At 48.2% G+C, this 22772-nt stretch overlaps 1 protein-coding gene across 1 annotated transcript in view; it reads left to right on the forward strand.

Moving 5' to 3' along the window:
• The first annotated feature begins 302 nt into the window (after positions 1–302).
• The window catches only part of LOC110490690 (nuclear pore complex protein Nup107), a 53310-nt gene continuing 30840 nt past the window's right edge, over positions 303–22772 (forward strand). The window contains exons 1-20 of the mRNA XM_036956650.1: positions 303–310; positions 1877–1974; positions 2194–2286; positions 2550–2662; positions 3836–3971; positions 7305–7408; positions 8161–8288; positions 9437–9485; positions 9653–9724; positions 11678–11766; positions 11857–11935; positions 12788–12901; positions 13119–13209; positions 15339–15478; positions 16964–17109; positions 17804–17852; positions 19070–19139; positions 20275–20390; positions 20923–21112; positions 22217–22329. Coding sequence (XP_036812545.1) covers positions 303–310; positions 1877–1974; positions 2194–2286; positions 2550–2662; positions 3836–3971; positions 7305–7408; positions 8161–8288; positions 9437–9485; positions 9653–9724; positions 11678–11766; positions 11857–11935; positions 12788–12901; positions 13119–13209; positions 15339–15478; positions 16964–17109; positions 17804–17852; positions 19070–19139; positions 20275–20390; positions 20923–21112; positions 22217–22329 — 1998 coding nt within the window. The remainder of the gene's footprint in view (positions 311–1876; positions 1975–2193; positions 2287–2549; positions 2663–3835; positions 3972–7304; positions 7409–8160; positions 8289–9436; positions 9486–9652; positions 9725–11677; positions 11767–11856; positions 11936–12787; positions 12902–13118; positions 13210–15338; positions 15479–16963; positions 17110–17803; positions 17853–19069; positions 19140–20274; positions 20391–20922; positions 21113–22216; positions 22330–22772) is intronic.

Genomic DNA, 22772 nt, shown 5'->3' on the forward strand with positions numbered 1-22772 from the left:
GAATTCTCTATCTTATCTCTATGGCAGCAGCTGTTTACGGTCATCAGTCCAAAGTAATCGAGTATAATCTCAAATATAATTTATTAACTAGTAAACACTGATTTTCCCAATTTAAAATGACTTTATTTAGATTTTACGAATGATTTTGAGTCGCAAAAGAATGGGATATTGGCTGTATTTAATGGGCGGGGGTGTATTAATGAACAGTATTGGAGCTCGATTGTAATTCCTTGTCGAGCGGGAACCAGAAGTAGAAACTATCAGACTGGAGTAGTTTACTGTGGAGTTAATATCCTGCTGTCATGGACTGGTAAAACGCTTCTTATGCTGATATAAAAATATGAATTACAGGGATATATGTGACCTTGTTACAGTATTTAGTGAGTGTACTACATAAGTACGCTGTCTGTAGATTTGTAACGGCAGGTATGGGACATGTGTTAGCAATATTAGCTTGCTAAGCTAGTCGTTTGAACGTGTCTTGCAGCTGTCTAAGCAAGTGGTTTGTTTGTACCACCAGCTAGTCAACTAATGGGTCTTTATAGTAAATCACGTTTTATTTTCATTTGAAGTGTTCAGTAACTTGTGACTTGTTTAACGGGATATATTGTTTCTGGATTACAGGTAGCTAGCGTAATTTTAGCATCTGGTCTAGTGCAGCTTCAGCGGCATGTATCTTCATTCAGTTTCCCCATAGAGGATCCCCCCCCCCCCTATTTAGTTTAGTGACTGCTAGACACCCACTTATTTTTCAGTGCTCATTCCGTATATTAATTTCTTAATCCCCATAATGCGTATTAAAGTAGTGTAGTGGAGGTAACGTTTTACGTAAAATCAATTAATAAGGCTGATGGAATAGATCAGGGACCGGTTTGGATCGATCTGTAATACATAGAATTAGAATGAATCTGTAATACATGTTGACGTGTTTGCCAATCGAGTTTCAGTTGTGCAATTTCACCTCTAAGATGTGTTGATGCAGTATTTCTCAAGTAATTGTTGTTGTTGTTGCAATGTGTTGTCTTATGTAAACAGAGTCAGCTGCTAGACAGAGCAATCACCACAGCTGTTCACCCCATGTTAAGTGGGCATATATATATGTACATTGTCAAATCAAAACTCAAACTTCATTTACCTGTTGTGTGACACGCAAAAGTCCAAACTCTGTTTTAGACGAGACTGACTTTATGACCAAAAATGATCCTATTTACACCGTGTAGTCAATTTGGACACTAGAATAGGCGAACTGTTTCTGATTCATATCGATGCCACACGGGCTGTTTTCAAAAGGGTTTGTTGCTTTATAAAGGCAGTCGCTGTTTAAGATGCTTTTGGAGAACTGGGCCCAGAATGTTTAGCTTAAAATTTTAGGCGCAGCGATGTGCACACAGCGGTAGAGGTCTACGCACAAATGTTCCAGAATGCAATTTGCAGGAAAACGTTGTTCAGAGGCTTCATGGACAGATATGGAAATATCCAATAGAAATGTAGAACGAAGGGAGATCTAAAGATGCAACAACTATCATGAGTTGCTAACAATGACTTGGATAAAGTCTTTGGTTGCTTGACAACGAAAGAAAACAAATTAGAATAGGAGAATGCGTACGAGGAAGCCTTAATACAATAATTTCCTCTACGTTTCTGTTGTAAGATTTTGGCTATAGGCTACTTTTGAAGCAAGGTAAGACATTTTAAGGAACAGGGGAAAATATAGCAATGCTATTGATAGGCCTAACCGTTTTCTGGTAGATGGAAAGGCTTTCCTAAAAAAAAACTTCTCAATTAAATTATAACTAGCTACAAAGTATCTTATGCCTTAGGCAGAATGATGATATCTTGATTGTTTGCATCCATCCAACATGTTTCCTCTGCGTAGGGACCAGAATGAGTTGCTGTCGCCTATTGTACGAGATGCCGAAGTGACCAGAGCAGCACGCCGAAAGAGTTCAGTTCAGAAGAAGGCTCAATTCAACTGTATCCTTATTGGGCCATTGTCATGGTAAACCTACCTACCTGTTGTCTAGGTTACACCATTTAAGACCTGCATTACTGATGCTCATTGCTCACACACACCGTTGCTCAGACTATTAGTTAGCTAACAGAAGTCTCATGGGGCTGTTATATGACTGCATAAGGTGTGTCTTTTAGATAACAGTAACTAGCCAGTTATATTCCCTGACCGTTGTTGTCCAGTCCTTTCTCCTCGTGATGACAACCAAGGTAGTACCACCACACCTGCCCGTTCCCTGCCCTGCTACACACCTGGATCCCTCTTCAAACAGTCCTGTAAGTCTGTCCTCTTCAATACCAACACAGCCCTCTGGCTCTGCTATGAGAGCATTGTTTGGTTAAAGGTAAAAGTGGTGTCAACCACGATAAAGACATCGAGATAAAATAAGACATATGGTCCAGTTTGTTAACCCGGACTCTCACCATCCACCAGCTGGTGTCTCCCAGAATGACCGGAGGAGACAAGGCTATACTGTTGTAACAGATTGTTCTCTATTGTAAATTGCAGTAGTGGTGATTCCTCCTCCCTCTCCCTACAGTCACCCCGAAGAGTGCTGCTAGGAACCCAGATGTGTCGGCCATCTTGGGGACAGGGCGCAGGACTCCTCGTTTCATCCATACACCGCGACCTCCCCTGGGCACTATGAGCATGGTGAGGAGATGGATACCAGTCTTGACTGGGTGTTCTGTCTGCTGACAGACACTGTGTGGTTCTGTCTCTCTCCAAAGAGGGGATCCGGAGACAGTGGAACCGAGCCAATAGAATAGCCAATTAAACCACACTGCATCACCATTCATCAGTTGTTGACACTTATTAAAGGTAGAATCAGTGATATGACGTAGATAAAGTAAACAGTATAGTGGGTCAATTTTCTACAGCAACTAAAGAGCGTTGGAGCGCGAGGCTAAACTTCTCCACTGTTTTGGTCATGTAGCTACCATGTTGTAAGAGTGTGAAGCGAACCCCGTGCAGATACTGTGTGAGAGGGAAGTGTTGCATCTTGCTCATCGCAATATCTGCGATGCTGCTCGTGCAAAACGTCATGTCGCTGACTGTACCTTTTAATCAAGTTTCGTTGAGGCCGATCCACACGCTGGTTGTTTCTGTGTTTTTGACTGCGTCTCTGTCTCCCTCTGGGCTCCAGAACCTGGATCCACACACTGGTTGTTTCTGTGTTTTTGACTGTGTCTCTTGTCTCCCTCTGGGCTCTAGAACCTGGATCCACACACTGGTTGTTTCTGTGTTTTTGACTGTGTCTCTTGTCTCCCTCTGGGCTCCAGAACCTGGATCCACACGCTGGTTGTTTCTGTGTTTTTGACTGCGTCTCTTGTCTCCCTCTGGGCTCCAGAACCTGGATCCACACGCTGGTTGTTTCTGTGTTTTTGACTGCGTCTCTTGTCTCCCTCTGGGCTCCAGAACCTGGATCCACACGCTGGTTGTTTCTGTGTTTTTGACTGTGTCTCTTGTCTCCCTCTGGGCTCCAGAACCTGGATCCACACACTGGTTGTTTCTGTGTTTTTGACTGTGTCTCTTGTCTCCCTCTGGGCTCCAGAACCTGGATCCACACGCTGGTTGTTTCTGTGTTTTTGACTGTGTCTCTTGTCTCCCTCTGGGCTCCAGAACCTGGATCCACACGCTGGTTGTTTCTGTGTTTTTGACTGCGTCTCTTGTCTCCCTCTGGGCTCCAGAACCTGGATCCACACACTGGTTGTTTCTGTGTTTTTGACTGCGTCTCTTGTCTCCCTCTGGGCTCCAGAACCTGGATCCACACACTGGTTGTTTCTGTGTTTTTGACTGCGTCTCTTGTCTCCCTCTGGGCTCCAGAACCTGGATGACAGTGACTGGACCAACAGCCTGTACCCGTCTCCTCTGTCCGGCCTGGGACTGGGGGACACCAGCTTTACTGACGACATTAACATGTCCTCTGTAATGCTGAAGGAGGAGGATCCCGGAGAGGCTGGTCAGATTCATTTATTTTCTCCCTGGTTGTTGATTGATTTTTTTAATATCACTGATTGAGCCAGCGGTTCCGTTTCCCAGGTTTCCCAGCCAGGTCTGAAAATCAGCACGTATAACTGACTTCAAGGTCCAGATTTGGGGAAAGGGGTTACAGAGGGTAGTGGCTAGGTGTTGTTCTGTAAATGTTTAGAATGAATTTTTTTACCTTTTTATTTAACTAGGCAAGTCAGTTAAAGAACAAATTCTTATTTTCAATGACGGCCTAGGAACAGTGGGTTAACTGGTCTAGGAACAGTGGGGTTAACTGGTCTAGGAACAGTGGGTTAACTGGTCTAGGAACAGTGGGTTAACTGGTCTAGGAACAGTGGGTTAACTGGTCTAGGAACAGTGGGGTTAACTGGTCTAGGAACAGTGGGTTAACTGGTCTAGGAACAGTGGGTTAACTGGTCTAGGAACAGTGGGTTAACTGGTCTAGGAACAGTGGGTTAACTGGTCTAGGAACAGTGGGTTAACTGGTCTAGGAACAGTGGGTTAACTGGTCTAGGAACAGTGGGGTTAACTGGTCTAGGAACAGTGGGTTAACTGGTCTAGGAACAGTGGGTTAACTGGTCTAGGAAGAGTGGGTTAACTGGTCTAGGAAGAGTGGGTTAACTGGTCTAGGAACAGTGGGTTAACTGGTCTAGGAACAGTGGGTTAACTGGTCTAGGAACAGTGGGTTAACTGGTCTAGGAACAGTGGGTTAACTGGTCTAGGAACAGTGGGTTAACTGGTCTAGGAACAGTGGGTTAACTGGTCTAGGAACAGTGGGTTAACTGGTCTAGGAACAGTGGGTTAACTGGTCTAGGAACAGTGGGTTAACTGGTCTAGGAACAGTGGGTTAATTGGTCTAGGAACAGTGGGTTAATTGGTCTAGGAACAGTGGGTTAACTGGTCTAGGAACAGTGGGTTAACTGGTCTAGGAACAGTGGGGTTAACTGGTCTAGGAACAGTGGGGTTAACTGGTCTAGGAAGAGTGGGTTAACTGGTCTAGGAAGAGTGGGTTAACTGGTCTAGGAAGAGTGGGTTAACTGGTCTAGGAAGAGTGGGTTAACTGGTCTAGGAAGAGTGGGTTAACTGGTCTAGGAAGAGTGGGTTAACTGGTCTAGGAAGAGCGGGTTAACTGGTCTAGGAAGAGCGGGTTAACTGGTCTAGGAACAGCGGGTTAACTGGTCTAGGAACAGCGGGTTAACTGGTCTAGGAACAGCGGGTTAACTGCCTAGGAACAGTGGGTTAACTGGTCTAGGAACAGTGGGTTAACTGGTCTAGGAACAGTGGGTTAACTGGTCTAGGAACAGTGGGTTAACTGGTCTAGGAACAGTGGGTTAACTGCTAGGAACAGTGGGTTAACTGGTCTAGGAACAGTGGGTTAACTGGTCTAGGAAGAGTGGGTTAACTGGTCTAGGAACAGTGGGTTAACTGCCTTGTTCAGGGGCAGAACGACAGCTCGGGGATTTGAACTTGCAACCTTTCGGTGACTAGTCCAACGCTCTAACCACTAGACTACCTGCCGCCCCAGAATAGAATACAACGCTGACCCTTGACCCCCCCCCCCCCCCCCCCCTTGTGTCCTGCAGCGTCAGTCAGTCTGTTCCCAGAGTTCCTCCAGTCCTATCTCAGACACTCCTCTGCTACTGACCTCTGACCCCCCTCCCCTCTGTGTCCTGCAGCATCAGTCAGTCTGTTCCCAGAGTTCCTCCAGTCCTATCTCAGACACTCCTCCACTGCTGACCTCTGACCCCCTCCCCTCTGTGTCCTGCAGCGTCAGTCAGTCTGTTCCCAGAGTTCCTCCAGTCCTATGTCAGACACTCCTCCACTGCTGACCTCTGACCCCCCTCCCCTCTGTGTCCTGCAGCGTCAGTCAGTCTGTTCCCAGAGTTCCTCCAGTCCTATCTCAGACACTCCTCCACTGCTGACCTCTGACCCCCCCCCCCCCCCCCCCCCCCTCTGTGTCCTGCAGCGTCAGTCAGTCTGTTCCCAGAGTTCCTCCAGTCCTATCTCAGACACTCCTCCACTGCTGACCTCTGACCCCCCTCCCCTCTGTGTCCTGCAGCGTCAGTCAGTCTGTTCCCAGAGTTCCTCCAGTCCTATCTCAGACACTCCTCCACTGCTGACCTCTGACCCCCTCCCCTCTGTGTCCTGCAGCGTCAGTCAGTCTGTTCCCAGAGTTCCTCCAGTCCTATCTCAGACACTCCTCCACTGCTGACCTCTGACCCCCCCCCCCCCCCCCTCTGTGTCCTGCAGCGTCAGTCAGTCTGTTCCCAGAGTTCCTCCAGTCCTATCTCAGACACTCCTCCACTGCTGACCTCTGACCCCCCCCCCCCCCCCCTCTGTGTCCTGCAGCGTCAGTCAGTCTGTTCCCAGAGTTCCTCCAGTCCTATGTCAGACACTCCTCCACTGCTGACCTCTGACCCCCCTCCCCTCTGTGTCCTGCAGCGTCAGTCAGTCTGTTCCCAGAGTTCCTCCAGTCCTATGTCAGACACTCCTCCACTGCTGACCTCTGACCCCCCTCCCCTCTGTGTCCTGCAGCGTCAGTCAGTCTGTTCCCAGAGTTCCTCCAGTCCTATCTCAGACACTCCTCCACTGCTGACCTCTGACCCCCCCCCCCCCCCCCCCCCCTCTGTGTCCTGCAGCGTCAGTCAGTCTGTTCCCAGAGTTCCTCCAGTCCTATCTCAGACACTCCTCCACTGCTGACCTCTGACCCCCCTCCCCTCTGTGTCCTGCAGCGTCAGTCAGTCTGTTCCCAGAGTTCCTCCAGTCCTATCTCAGACACTCCTCCACTGCTGACCTCTGACCCCCTCCCCTCTGTGTCCTGCAGCGTCAGTCAGTCTGTTCCCAGAGTTCCTCCAGTCCTATCTCAGACACTCCTCCACTGCTGACCTCTGACCCCCCCCCCCCCCCCCCCTCTGTGTCCTGCAGCGTCAGTCAGTCTGTTCCCAGAGTTCCTCCAGTCCTATCTCAGACACTCCTCCACTGCTGACCTCTGACCCCCCCCCCCCCCCCCCTCTGTGTCCTGCAGCGTCAGTCAGTCTGTTCCCAGAGTTCCTCCAGTCCTATCTCAGACACTCCTCCACTGCTGACCTCTGACCCCCCCCTCCCCTCTGTGTCCTGCAGCGTCAGTCAGTCTGTTCCCAGAGTTCCTCCAGTCCTATCTCAGACACTCCTCCACTGCTGACCTCTGACCCCCTCCCCTCTGTGTCCTGCAGCGTCAGTCAGTCTGTTCACAGAGTTCCTCCAGTCCTATCTAAGACACTCCTCCACTGCTGACCTCTGACCCCCTCCCCTCTGTGTCCTGCAGCGTCAGTCAGTCTGTTCCCAGAGTTCCTCCAGTCCTATCTCAGACACTCCTCCACTGCTGTCTTTGACCTGCTGGGGGAATATGAAGCCATCTGTCAAGACAAGGTACCGTTTTCTCACTTCCCTCAACCAACTTCCCTCAACCAACTTCCCTCAACCAACTTCCCTCAACCAACTTCCCTCAACCAACTTCCCTCAACCAACTTCCCTCAACCAACTTCCCTCAACCAACTTCCCTCAACCAACTTCCCTCAACCAACTTCCCTCAACCAACTTCCCTCAACCAACTTCCCTCAACCAACTTCCCTCAACCAACTTCCCTCAACCAACTTACCTCAACCAACTTACCTCAACCAACTTCCCTCTACTGTGTGTGTTTTAGAATCCGTGTGTGTGTGTGTGTGTGTGTGTTGTGTGTGTTTTAGAACCCGTGTGTGTGTGATGTGTGTTGTGTGTGTGTTTTAGAACACGTGTGTTTGTGTGTGTGTGTGTGTGCAAGAGTTTGTAGAGCAGGAGGTTTGCTCCTCAAGCGTGGGTATGTGCGAGCGTATGTGTGTGTGTGTGAGTTATTGTGTGTTTTATATGCAGAGCTGTGTGCTGCCCTTATGAACACAGTGATAATGGTGTATGTATAGCTATGCTGCCCTTATGAACACAGTGATAATGGTTTATGTATAGCTATGCTGCCCTTATGAACACAGTGATAATGGTGTATGTATAGCTATGCTGCCCTTATGAACACAGTGATAATGGTGTATGTATAGCTATGCTGCCCTTATGAACACAGTGATAATGGTGTATTGTATAGCTATGCTGCCCTTATGAACACAGTGATAATGGTGTATTGTGTGTACCAGGTGGGCATGCTCCAGAGGCTGGTATCGAGGGCAGCTCCAGGGCAACAGAAGTCCTCTAAGACTGCTGGTATGAGATGGCTTTTACAGCAGGAGATGGTCACCTGGCGCCTCATCACTTCTCTATACAGGTTAGTGTCTGTCTGTCTGTCTGTCTCACGGTCTGTCTGTCTCACGGTCTGTCTGTCTCACGGTCTGTCTGTCTGTCTCACGGTCTGTCTGTCTGTCTCACGGTCTGTCTGTCTGTCTGTCTCACGGTCTGGTCTGTCTGTCGGTCTGTCTCACTGTCTGTCTGTCTCACTGTCTGTCTGTCTCACTGTCTGTCTGTCTGTCTGTCTGTCTCACGGTCTGTCTCACGGTCTGTCTGTCTCACTGTCTGTCTCACTGTCTGTCTCACGGTCTGTCTGTCTCACGGTCTGTCGGTCTGTCTGTCTCACGGTCTGTCTGTCTGTCTGTCTCACGGTCTGTCTGTCTGTCTGTCTCACGGTCTGTCTGTCTGTCTGTCTGTCTCACGGTCTGTCTGTCTGTCTGTCTGTCTGTCTCACGGTCTGTCTGTCTGTCTGTCTCACGGTCTGTCTGTCTGTCTGTCTCACGGTCTGTCTGTCTGTCTCACGGTCTGTCTGTCTGTCTGTCTCACGGTCTGTCTGTCTGTCTGTCTCACGGTCTGTCTGTCTGTCTGTCTCACGGTCTGTCTGTCTGTCTCACGGTCTGTCTGTCTGTCTCACGGTCTGTCTGTCTGTCCCTTCCGTTCTCTCTCTCTATCTCTCTCTCTCTCTCTCTCTCTCTATATATATATATATATATATATATATATATATATATATATATATATATATATATATATATATATATATATATATTAGGGCTGTGAATTACCAGGGAACTCACAAAACGATATCATCACAATACTTACACGCCGATACCAAATGTATTGTGATGTCATTGTGATTCGATGTTCCAAACACATGTTCACCACATGTCTGCTGCAGAGGGACAAGAGAGAGAGACATGTTTTAATGCTGAACCAATTGGCTCCCTATTTTAAAAAGATAGAGAACAAACTGTGAAGGAAAAGTTTAGGTGTAGGTACAGCCGACTAGCGCAACAAAAAAAATGTATAGCTAAATGTCGCTACGCTATGTCATCCAAAACAATATCCCTATCTACATGTAACTATCTATTTTTGCATTCGTTTTCCTCATCACTACATAGAGGAATGGTGTTGCTATGGAGACACGTGGTTTGACTTTGTTACATCACTGTGTCCCTCCCCCCTCAGAGACAGGATCCAGTCAGAGCTGGAGGATGACATCATGATGGATGTGGCTGTGAGTACTCCTCTACAACTATGATGTCGTTAGGGAACTACAGGTGTTTCTTGCTGTGTGATGGAGAGAAGGAAATGGAGTAACCGTCCTCTCTCCTGTGTGATGGAGAGAGAGAAGGAAATGGAGTAACCGTCCTCTCTCCTGTGTGTGTGACCATCTCTCCTCAGGCTCCCGGTGTTAGTGAGAAGGTGGTGATGGAACAACTTTTCCAGAGAGATGCTGTAGTACGCCAGAGTCAGGTTAGACTCTCTCTCTCACACACATACACACACACACATAAAAACACATACAGTACTAGTCAACATGTTCTACATTGTAGAATAATAGTGAAGACATCAAAACTATGAAATAACACATATGGAATCATGTAGTAACCAAAAAAAAGTGTTAAACAAATCAAAATATATTTTAGATTCTTCAAAGTTGTCACCCTTTGCCTTGATGACAGCTTTGCACACTCTTGGCATTCTCTCAACCAGCATCACCTGGAATGCTTTTCCAACAGTCTTGAAGGAGTTCCCACATATGCTGAGCACATGTTTGGTTGAGTTTGGGTGATCGTGGAGGCCAGATCATCTGATGCAGCACTCCATTACTCTCCTTCTTGGTCAAATAGCCTTACACGGCCTGGAGGTGTGTTGGGTCATTGTCCTGATGAAAAACAAATGATAGTCTCACTAAGTGCAAATCAGATGGGATGGCGTTTTAGTGCAGAATGCTGTGGTAGCCATGCTGGTTATGTGTGCCTTGAATTCTAAATAAATCACTGACAGTGTCACCAGCAAAGCACCCCCACACCATCACACCTCCTCCATGCTTCACGGTGGGAACCACACACCTCCTCCTCCATGCTTCACGGTGGGAACCACACATGCGGAGATCATCCGTTCACCTACTCTGCGTCTCACAAAGACACGGCAGTTGGAACCAAAAATCTCAAATTTGGACTCATCAGACCAAAGGACAGATTTCCACCGATCTAATGTCCATTACTCGTGTTTCTTGGCCCAACCAAGTCTCTTCTTCTTATTGGTGTCCTTTAGTAGTGGTTTCTTTGCAGCAATTCGACCATGAAGGCCTGATTCACACACTCCTCTGAACAGTTGATGTTGAGATCTGTCTGTTACTTGAACTCTGTGAAGAATTTATTTGGGCTGCAATCTGAGGCTGGTAACTCTTAACTTATTCTCTGCAGCAGAGGGAACTCTGGGTCTCCCTTTCCTGTGGCGGTCCTCATGAGAGCCAGTTAACTCTAATGAACTTATCTTCTGCAGCAGAGGTAACTCTGGGTCTCCCTTTCCTGTGGCGGTCCTCATGAGAGCCAGTTTCATCACAGCAGAGGTAACTCTGGGTCTCCCTTTCCTGTGGCGGTCCTCATGAGAGACAGTTTCATCACAGCAGAGGTAACTCTGGGTCTCCCTTTCCTGTGGCGGTCCTCATGAGAGCCAGTTTCATCACAGCAGAGGTAACTCTGGGTCTTCCTTTCCTGTGGAGGTCCTCATGAGAGCCAGTTTCATCGTAGCGCTTGATGGTTTTTGTGACTGCACTTGAAGAAACGTTCCAAGTTCTTGAAATGTTCCGCATTGACTGACCTTCATGTCTTAAAGTAATGATGGACTGTCATTTCTCTTTGCTTATTTGAGCTGTTTTTGCCATAATATGGACTTGGTCTTTTATCAAATAGGGCTATCTTCTGTATTCCACCCCTACCTTGTCACAACACAACTGATTGGCTCAAACGCATTAAGAAGGAAAGAAATTCCACAAATCAACTTTTAAGAAGGCACACCTGTTAATTGAAATGCTTTCCGGGTAACTACCTCATGAAGCTGGTTGAGAGAATGCCAAGAGTGTGCAAAGCTGTCAATCAAGGCAAAGGGTGGCTACTTTGAAGAATCTGTTTTGTTTAAAAACTTTTTTTTTTGGTTACGACATGATTCCATGGGTGTTATTTCATAGTTTTGACGTCTTCATTATTATTCTACAATGTAGAACATAGTAAAAAATAAAGAAAAGGCCTGGAATGAGCAGGTTTTCTAAAACTTTTGACTGGTAGTGTATACACACACACACACACACCTCCTACCCTATTGTCTGTCTCTAGTGGTACAGTCCTGTTTGGTCTGATGGATGGTTGTAATAGAGATCATTTTGTAAAGTTTTAAATCATCGTTTCACCTCCTCTCTCTTAGTTGGTTGTGGATTGGTTAGAGAGTATCGCCAAAGATGAAATCGGGGACTTCTCCGACAACATTGAATACTACGCCAAGTCTGTCTACTGGTAAGTCGCTGGAGTCATTTGAGAGAGACGAGCGCTTGCGTGTCGTTAGGAAGACCATGTGCCTTGGCTAATATTCTGTTTGACTTTCAGGGAGAATACCCTTCATGCTCTGAAACTGAGGAGAAACACCTCCAGCACAGGCTTCAATGTTCCCCTGGTTACTGAGCTGGTAAGAGGGGCTTTTTAGGCCTGCTCTTCACAGGCTTCAATGTTCCCCTGGTTACTGAGCTGGTAAGAGGGACTTTTAGGCCTGCTCTTCACAGGCTTCAATGTTCCCCTGGTTACTGAGCTGGTAAGAGGGACTTTTAGGCCTGCTCTTCACAGGCTTCAATGTTCCCCTGGTTACTGAGCTGGTAAGAGGGACTTTTAGGCCTGCTCTTCACAGGCTTCAATGTTCCCCTGGTTACTGAGCTGGTAAGAGGGACTTTTAGGCCTGCTCTTCACAGGCTTCAATGTTCCCCTGGTTACTGAGCTGGTAAGAGGGGCTTTTTAGGCCTGCTCTTCACAGGCTTCAATGTTCCCCTGGTTACTGTTACCCTGGTTACTGAGCTGGTAAGAGGGACTTTTTAGGCCTGCTCTTCACAGGCTTCAATGTTACCCTGGTTACTGAGCTGGTAAGAGGGACTTTTTAGGCCTGCTCTTCACAGGCTTCAATGTTCCCCTGGTTACTGAGCTGGTAAGAGGGACTTTTTAGGCCTGCTCTTCACAGGCTTCAATGTTCCCCTGGTTACTGTTCCCCTGGTTACTGAGCTGGTAAGAGGGACTTTTAGGCCTGCTCTTCACAGGCTTCAATGTTCCCCTGGTTACTGTTCCCCTGGTTACTGAGCTGGTAAGAGGGGCTTTTAGGCCTAATCTTCACAGGCTTCAATGTTCCCCTGATTACTGAGCTGGTAAGAGGAGCTTTTAGGCCTGCTCTTTACAATCTCACACTCACACTCTCTCCTACATACACATGCTCTGATGCCATGATAGGGAATACGTTGTTTTACTTAGAACAGAAAGTAACTCTGTGTGTCTGTAGGACCCTGACGCCCCCATCAGACAGAGACGTCCCCTGGCAGACCTGGACAGAGAGGATGATGCCAGACTGCTGAAGTACCTCTTCACCCTCCTCAGAGCGGGCATGACAGACGAGGTGAGAAACGGGAGACACTCTCAAATGGCACCATTTGTTCCCTGTTCACTGTGCACTGTTTTGACCAGGGCTCATAGTTCTCTGGTCACAAAAGTAGTGCCGTGTATAGGTAATAGGGTGGCGTTTTGAGACCGGTCTCAGTACAGCGCCACCTGGTGGATGGGAGGGTTACACTGAACTGGTTTCTAGTCACAGTGACGTGTGGTTGTGTGTGTAGGCCCAGAGGCTGTGTAAGCGCTGTGGCCAGGCATGGAGAGCTGCTACTCTGGAGGGATGGAAGCTGTACCACGACCCCAACATCAACGGAGGTCAGTTCTCCGTCGTACACTCTCACCAACCGATGTATAACACCAAGTGGAGGTCGTGACCTTTTTGTCAGCCGGTGATTGTCATGTAAATAACTGTCTGTCTCGCGGTAATTGACCTTTTCAATGAAGATAAACACATTTAGCATCTCCTGACTTCCACACACATCCTACAAGACACTGATTCAGACCTTTGGAACGTCAACATTTTAAAAAGTCAAATAAATCCTGCCAACAGAGTGCTGAGTACCAGGCAGTTAGCAGGTTTGGTAGGCTACTAATGACCAGCAGGTTTGGTAGGCTACTAATGACCAGCAGGTTTGGTAGGCTACTAATGACCGGCAGGTTTGGTAGGCTACTAATGACCGGCAGGTTTGGTAGACTACTCATGACCGGCAGGTTTGGTAGACTACTCATGACCGGCAGGTTTGGTAGGCTACTAATGACCGGCAGGTTTGGTAGGCTACTAATGACCGGCAGGTTTGGTAGGCTACTAATGACCGGCAGGTTTGGTAGGCTACTCATGACCGGCAGGTTTGGTAGGCTACTCATGACCAGCAGGTTTGGTAGGCTACTCATGACCAGCAGGTTTGGTAGGCTACTCATGACCGGCAGGTTTGGTAGGCTACTAATGACCAGCAGGTTTGGTAGGCTACTAATGACCAGCAGGTTTGGTAGTCTACTAATGACCAGCAGGTTTGGTAGGCTACTAATGACCGGCAGGTTTGGTAGGCTACTAATGACCAGCAGGTTTGGTAGTCTACTAATGACCAGCAGGTTTGGTAGTCTACTAATGACCAGCAGGTTTGGTAGGCTACTAATGACCAGCAGGTTTGGTAGGCTACTAATGACCAGCAGGTTTGGTAGGCTACTCATGACCGGCAGGTTTGGTAAGCTACTCATGACCAGCAGGTTTGGTAGGCTACTAATGACCGGCAGGTTTGGTAGGCTACTAATGACCGGCAGGTTTGGTAGGCTACTAATGACCAGCAGGTTTGGTAGGCTACTAATGACCAGCAGGTTTGGTAGGCTACTAATGACCGGCAGGTTTGGTAGGCTACTAATGACCAGCAGGTTTGGTAGGCTACTAATGACCGGCAGGTTTGGTAGGCTACTCATGACCGGCAGGTTTGGTAGGCTACTCATGACCGGCAGGTTTGGTAGGCTACTCATGACCGGCAGGTTTGGTAGGCTACTAATGACCAGCAGGTTTGGTAGTCTACTAATGACCAGCAGGTTTGGTAGGCTACTAATGACCGGCAGGTTTGGTAGGCTACTAATGACCAGCAGGTTTGGTAGACTACTAATGACCAGCAGGTTTGGTAGTCTACTAATGACCAGCAGGTTTGGTAGTCTACTAATGACCAGCAGGTTTGGTAGGCTACTAATGACCAGCAGGTTTGGTAGGCTACTAATGACCGGCAGGTTTGGTAGGCTACTAATGACCGGCAGGTTTGGTAGGCTACTCATGACCGGCAGGTTTGGTAGGCTACTCATGACCGGCAGGTTTGGTAGGCTACTCATGACCGGCAGGTTTGGTAGGCTACTCATGACCGGCAGGTTTGGTAGGCTACTCATGACCGGCAGGTTTGGTAGGCTACTCATGACCGGCAGGTTTGGTAGGCTACTCATGACCGGCAGGTTTGGTAGGCTACTCATGACCGGCAGGTTTGGTAGGCTACTCATGACCGGCAGGTTTGGTAGGCTACTCATGACCGGCAGGTTTGGTAGGCTACTCCTGACCGGCAGGTTTGGTAGGCTACTCATGACCGGCAGGTTTGGTAGGCTACTCATGACCGGCAGGTTTGGTAGGCTACTCATGACCGGCAGGTTTGGTAGGCTACTCGTGACCGGCAGGTTTGGTAGGCTACTCGTGACCGGCAGGTTTGGTAGGCTACTCGTGACCGGCAGGTTTGGTAGGCTACTAATGACCGGCAGGTTTGGTAGGCTACTCATGACCATCAGCATCATCAGAGCTTAGAGAAGTTTAGTCACCGTGACCAAACGGTCACGTTAGAATTTGACTGCGGTCATGACTCGTGATCGCCGGTGTGGCGGTAATTGGGTCACCATAACAACCCTAAACACACGTCCCCTATGAACGGTCTGTGATGGAACTGAGCTGTGTCCAGGCGGGGCAGAGCTGCTACCGGTGGAGGGGAACCCTCAGCGCTGTGTGTGGAAGGTCTGCTGCTGGAGGATGGCTGATAATGAACACTTCAGCAGATATGAGAGAGCCATCTACGCTGTTCTGAGTGGGAACCTCAAACGGGTATGTTGGGTGTTCTCTCCCTAAGACACTCTCCTCTTCTCTCCTCTCCTCTCCTCTCCTCTCCTCTCCTCTCCTCTCCTCTCTGTAGCTGTATGTTGGGTGTTCTCTCCCTAAGACACTGTCCTCTCCTCTCCTCTCCTCTCCTCTCCTCTCCTCTCCTCTCTGTAGCTGTATGTTGGGTGTTATCTCCCTAAGACACTGTCCTCTCCTCTCCTCTCCTCTCTGTAGCTGTATGTTGGGTGTTCTCTCCCTAAGACACTCTCCTCTCCTCTCCTCTTCTCTCCTCTCCTCTCCTCTCCTCTCTGTAGCTGTATGTTGGGTGTTATCTCCCTAAGACACTGTCCTCTCCTCTCCTCTCCTCTCTGTAGCTGTATGTTGGGTGTTCTCTCCCTAAGACACTGTCCTCTCCTCTCCTCTCCTCTCTGTAGCTGTATGTTGGGTGTTATCTCCCTAAGACTGTCTGTTGCTCTGTAGCTGTATGTTGGGTGTTCTCTCCCTAAGACACTGTCTGTTGCACTGTAGCTGTATGTTGGGTGTTCTCTCCCTAAGACACTGTCCTCTCCTCTCCTCTCCTCTCTGTAGCTGTATGTTGGGTGTTATCTCCCTAAGACTCTGTCTGTTGCTCTGTAGCTGTATGTTGGGTGTTATCTCCCTAAGACTGTCTGTTGCTCTGTAGCTGTATGTTGGGTGTTCTCTCCCTAAGACACTGTCTGTTGCACTGTAGCTGTATGTTGGGTGTTCTCTCCCTAAGACTCTGTCTGTTGCTCTGTAGCTGTATGTTGGGTGTTATCTCCCTAAGACTCTGTCTGTTGCTCTGTAGCTGTATGTTGGGTGTTCTCTCCCTAAGACTCTGTCTGTCGCTCTGTAGCTGTATGTTGGGTGTTATCTCCCTAAGACTCTGTCTGTTGCTCTGTAGCTGTATGTTGGGTGTTATCTCCCTAAGACTCTGTCTGTTGCTCTGTAGCTGTATGTTGGGTGTTATCTCCCTAAGACTCTGTCTGTTGCTCTGTAGCTGTATGTTGGGTGTTATCTCCCTAAGACTCTGTCTGTCGCTCTGTAGCTGTATGTTGGGTGTTATCTCCCTAAGACTCTGTCTGTCGCTCTGTAGCTGTATGTTGGGTGTTATCTCCCTAAGACACTCTCCTCTCCTCTCCTCTTCTCTCTGTAGCACTTGTATGTGTTAGGTGGAGGAGGATGTGGGGGGTCAGGTGGAGGAAGAGGATTGGGGGGGTCAGGGGGAGGAAGAGGATTGGGGGGGTCAGGGGGAGGAAGAGGATTGAGGGGGTCAGGGGGAGGAAGAGGATTGGGGGGGGGTCAGGGGGAGGAAGAGGATTGGGGGGGGTCAGGGGGAGGAAGAGGATTGGGGGGGGTCAGGGGGAGGAAGAGGATTGGGGGGGTCAGGGTTCTGGTAGACTCTCTGTCTCTCCCCTCTAGCTGGACTACAGTAGAGTGGTTGTAGTGATTTGCCTCTCTGTCTCCCTCTAGCTGCTCCCAGTGTGTGAGTCGTGGGAGGACAGTGTGTGGGCCTACTTCAGGGTCCTGGTAGACTCTCTTGTGGAACAGGAGGTCCGGTCCTCAGGGATGGGCAGCGAGGAGCTGGAGGAGCTGCCACGAGAATACCTGGAGGCCAAGTAAGATCCCCTCTGGTAGAGAATACCTGGAGACCAAGTAAGATCCCCAGCCTGTAGTAGAGAATACCTGGAGGCCAAGTAAGATCCCCTCTAGTAGAGAATACCTGGAGGCCAAGTAAGATCTCCAGCCTCTAGTAGAGAATACCTGGAGGCCAAGTAAGATCCCCAGCCTGTAGTAGAGAATACCTGGAGGCCAAGTAAGATCCCCTCTAGTAGAGAATACCTGGAGGCCAAGTAAGATCTCCAGCCTCTAGTAGAGAATACCTGGAGGCCAAGTAAGATCCCCTCTGGTAGAGAATACCTGGAGGCCAAGTAAGATCTCCAGCCTCTAGTAGAGAATACCTGGAGACCAAGTAAGATCCCCAGCCTCTAGTAGAGAATACCTGGAGGCCAAGTAAGATCCTCAGCCTCTAGTAGAGAATACCTGGAGGCCAAGTAAGATCCCCTCTAGTAGAGAATACCTGGAGGCCAAGTAAGATCCCCTCTAGTAGAGAATACCTGGAGGCCAAGTAAGATCCCCAGCCTGTAGTAGATAATACCTGGAGACCAAGTAAGATCCTCAGCCTCTAGTAGAGAATACCTGGAGGCCAAGTAAGATCCCCAGCCTCTAGTGGAGGGCTGAGGATCAGGAATCTAACCTTCCTAACCTTTCTATTTCTAAATGTAAATTGTACTGTCTCCCTTTTCTCTCCAGCTGGACACTAGAGAAGGTGTTTGAGGAGCTGCTGGCAACAGAGTCAAAGGTCAAGCATCTGTTTTTCTGCTCTGTCAAACTAGCTGTGTGTCTGCATCACACCAGTCTACTAGCTGTCTACATCACACCAGTCTACTAGCTATCTACATCACACCAGTCTACTAGCTATCTACATCACACCAGTCTACTAGCTATCTACATCGCACCAGTCTACTAGCTGTCTACATCACACCAGTCTACTAGCTCTCTACATCACACCAGTCTACTAGCTGTCTACATCACACCAGTCTACTAGCTATCTACATCGTACCAGTCTACATCACACCAGTCTACTAGCTATCTTCATTGTACCAGTCTACTAGCTATCTACATCACACCAGTCTATTAGCTATCTACATCGTACCAGTCTACTAGCTATCTACATCGTACCAGTCTACTAGCTATCTACATCGTAGCAGTCTACTAGCTATCTACATCGTAGCAGTCTACTAGCTATCTACATCGTAGCAGTCTACTAGCTATCTACATCGTAGCAGTCTACTAGCTATCTACATCGTACCAGTCTACTAGCTATCTACATCGCACCAGTCTACTAGCTATCTACATCGTAGCAGTCTACTAGCTATCTACATCGTACCAGTCTACTAGCTATCTACATCGTAGCAGTCTACTAGCTATCTACATCGTACCAGTCTACATCACACCAGTCTACTAGCTATCTACATCGTACCAGTCTACATCACACCAGTCTACTAGCTATATACATCATACCAGTCTACTAGCTATCTACATCGTACCAGTCTACTAGCTATCTACATCGTACCAGTCTACTAGCTATCTACATCGTAGCAGTCTACTAGCTATCTACATCGTAGCAGTCTACTAGCTATCTACATCGTAGCAGTCTACTAGCTATCTACATCATACCAGTCTACATCAAACCAGTCTACTAGCTATCTACATCGTAGCTGTCTACTAGCTATCTACATCGTAGCTGTCTACTAGCTATCTACATCGTAGCAGTCTACTAGCCATCTACATCGTACCAGTCTACTAGCTATCTACATCGTAGCAGTCTACTAGCTATCTACATCGTAGCAGTCTACTAGCTATCTACATCGTAGCAGTCTACTAGCTATCTACATCGTAGCAGTCTACTAGCTATCTACATCGTAGCAGTCTACTAGCTATCTACATCGTACCGGTTTTAGGGATTCCCATAGTCCTGTGAAAGATGCTGAATGTCTCCTTCCCTCTTCTCCACAGAAAGTCCTGGAAGAGACGAAAGAACACTACCACATTATCCAGAAGTTAGTTATCCTGGGTGACCTGGACGGTGAGTCTGTTATTAACCTTTAACTAGCTGTCTAGTGTTTCCTTGGTGACCTGGACGGTGAGTCTGTTATTAATCTTTAACTAGCTGTCTAGTGTTTCTCTGTCTCTAATGAAATAGGACCTAGAATTCATTACAATGTGAGTTAAATCGTTTTTCCTTACTATTGTTTTAATGATGTTAAAGAGCAGCCAATTAGCCACCGTGACATCATGTTCTATCGTGACATCATGTTCTATCGTGACATCATGTTCTATCGTGACATCATGTTCTATCGTGACATCATGTTCTATCGTGACATCATGTTCTATCGTGACATCATGTTCTATCGTGACATCATGTTCTATCGTGACATCATGTTCTATCGTGACATCATGTTCTATCGTGACATCATGTTCTATCGTGACATCATGTTCTATCGTGACATCATGTTCTATCGTGACATCATGTTCTATCGTGACATCATGTTCTATCGTGACATCATGTTCTATCGCGACATCATGTTCTATCGCGACATCATGTTCTATCGCGACATCATGTTCTATCGCGACATCATGTTCTATCGCGACATCATGTTCTATCGCGACATCATGTTCTATCGCGACATCATGTTCTATCGCGACATCATGTTCTATCGCGACATCATGTTCTATCGCGACATCATGTTCTATCGCGACATCATGTTCTATCGCGACATCATGTTCTATCGCGACATCATGTTCTATCGCGACATCATGTTCTATCGCGACATCATGTTCTATCGCGACATCATGTTCTATCGCGACATCATGTTCTATCGCGACATCATGTTATATCGCGACATCATGTTATATCGTGACATAATGTTATATCGTGACATCATGTTCTATCGTGACATCATGTCCATGGCCATGTCGGTGTTAGCCTATGGAATGACCGTACAGTCAGACAAACGTCACGATGGAGTCAGTCACTCTCCAGAGTGACTTTCTGGTCACCAGGTACATGAGGTAGTCAGTCACTCCAGAGTGACTTTGTGGTTCTGGTTAATGCAGGTACATGAGGTAGTCAGTCACACTCCAGAGTGACTTTGTGGTTCTGGTCACCAGGTATGTTACTGCTGTGTGAAAGAGTATAAAACAGTGTTTTGTGTGTTCAGGTCTGTTGGAGGAGTTCAGTAACTGGTTGACCAGGAGTCCTGCTCTGCCCCCTCACCTGCTGCGTTTCATGACACACCTGGTGTTGTTCTACCGCAGTCTGGGCATGCAGCTCAAGGTACAGTAGTACACACACACACACACACACACACACCTGGTGTTGTTCTACCGCAGTCTGGGCATGCAGCTCAAGGTACAGTAGTACACACACACACACACACACACCTGGTGTTGTTCTACCGCAGCCTGGGCATGCAGCTCAAGGTACAGTAGTACACACACACACACACACACACACACACCTGGTGTTGTTCTACCGCAGCCTGGGCATGCAGCTCAAGGTACAGTAGTACACACACACACACACACACACACACACCTGGTGTTGTTCTACCGCAGCCTGGGCATGCAGCTCAAGGTACAGTAGTACACACACACACACACACACACACACACCTGGTGTTGTTCTACCTCAGTCTGGACATGTAGGTACAGTAGTAAACACACAGAGCGAGAGAAACACACTTCTGTTGTCATATACCTACATACACCTACATCAACCATTCCTCACACAATCCACATATCTCTCCACTCATGTCCCCCCCCTCTAATCCGGCCACTCATGTGCCTCCCCCCACCCACCCAATCAGGAGGAGGTATCAGTGGATGTCCTGAAGGCCTACATCTCTCTGTTGATGAGGGAGAAGCACGTTGATCTGATAGCCTTCTATGTCAGTCACCTGCCGCCAGACCTGGCCACCGCACAGTACGCTCTCTTCCTGGAGGAGGTCACCGAGGCTGAGCAGAGACAACGCTGTCTGGAGCTGGCCAGGGAGGCAGGTCAGTGTCTCACACCGAGGCTTAAATATTTGAATTTTAGCAACCAGGAAATGGTGGAGCATATTGCACATTTTAAAGGTACAGGTGTCTAACTGTCCTGTCCTGTTGTGGTCAGGATGTGACAGCAGTCTATTACAGGTACAGGTGTCTAACTGTCCTGTTGTGGTCAGGATGTGACAGCTGTCTGTTAAAGGTACAGGTGTCTAACTGTCCTGTTGTGGTCAGGATGTGACAGCAGTCTATTACAGGTACAGGTGTCTAACTGTCCTGTTGTGGTCAGGATGTGACAGCTGTCTGTTAAAGGTACAGGTGTCTAACTGTCCTGTTGTGGTCAGGATGTGACAGCAGTCTGTTACAGGTACAGGTGTCTAACTGTCCTGTTGTGGTCAGGATGTGACAGCAGTCTGTTACAGGTGTCTAACTGTCCTGTTGTGGTCAGGATGTGACAGCAGTCTGTTACAGGTGTCTAACTGTCCTGTTGTGGTCAGGATGTGACAGTAGTCTGTTAAAGGTACAGGTGTCTAACTGTCCTGTTGTGGTCAGGATGTGACAGCAGTCTGTTACAGGTGTCTAACTGTCCTGTTGTGGTCAGGATGTGACAGCAGTCTAACTGTCCTGTTGTGGTCAGGATGTGACAGCAGTCTGTTACAGGTACAGGTGTCTAACTGTCCTGTTGTGGTCAGGATGTGACAGCAGTCTGTTACAGGTACAGGTGTCTAACTGTCCTGTTGTGGTCAGGATGTGACAGCAGTCTATTACAGGTACAGGTGTCTAACTGTCCTGTTGTGGTCAGGATGTGACAGCAGTCTATTACAGGTGTCTAACTGTCCTGTTGTGGTCAGGATGTGACAGCAGTCTATTACAGGTGTCTAACTGTCCTGTTGTGGTCAGGATGTGACAGCAGTCTATTACAGGTGTCTAACTGTCCTGTTGTGGTCAGGATGTGACAGCAGTCTATTACAGGTACAGGTGTCTAACTGTCCTGTTGTGGTCAGGATGTGACAGCAGTCTATTACAGGTGTCTAACTGTCCTGTCCTGTTGTGGTCAGGATGTGACAGCAGTCTATTACAGGTACAGGTGTCTAACTGTCCTGTCCTTTCCAGGTTTGGACGTGGCAGCAGTCACTAAGATGGTGGTGGAGAACATCAGAGAGAGAGACACTGAGGAGTTCGCTCATCATGACCTCACCCCTGCACTGGACACTGGCACCTCAGCGGTATGAAACACACACACTGGACACCGTCACCTCAGCGGTATAAAACACACACACTGGCCACCGTCACCTCAGCGGTATAAAACACACACACACTGGACACCGTCACCTCAGCGGTATGAAACACACACACTGGACACTGGCACCTCAGCGGTATGAAACACACACACTGGACACCGTCACCTCAGCGGTATGAAACACACACACTGGACACCGTCACCTCAGCGGTATGAAACACACACACACTGGACACCGTCACCTCAGCGGTATGAAACACACACACACTGGACACCGTCACCTCAGCGGTATGAAACACACACACACTGGACACCGTCACCTCAGCGGTATGAAACACACACACACTGGACACCGTCACCTCAGCGGTATGAAACACACACACTGGACACTGGCACCTCAGCGGTATGAAACACACACACTGGACACCG

Source organism: Oncorhynchus mykiss, chromosome 21, assembly GCF_013265735.2.
Source record: "Oncorhynchus mykiss isolate Arlee chromosome 21, USDA_OmykA_1.1, whole genome shotgun sequence".
In the NCBI taxonomy this organism is placed as follows: domain Eukaryota; kingdom Metazoa; phylum Chordata; class Actinopteri; order Salmoniformes; family Salmonidae; genus Oncorhynchus; species Oncorhynchus mykiss.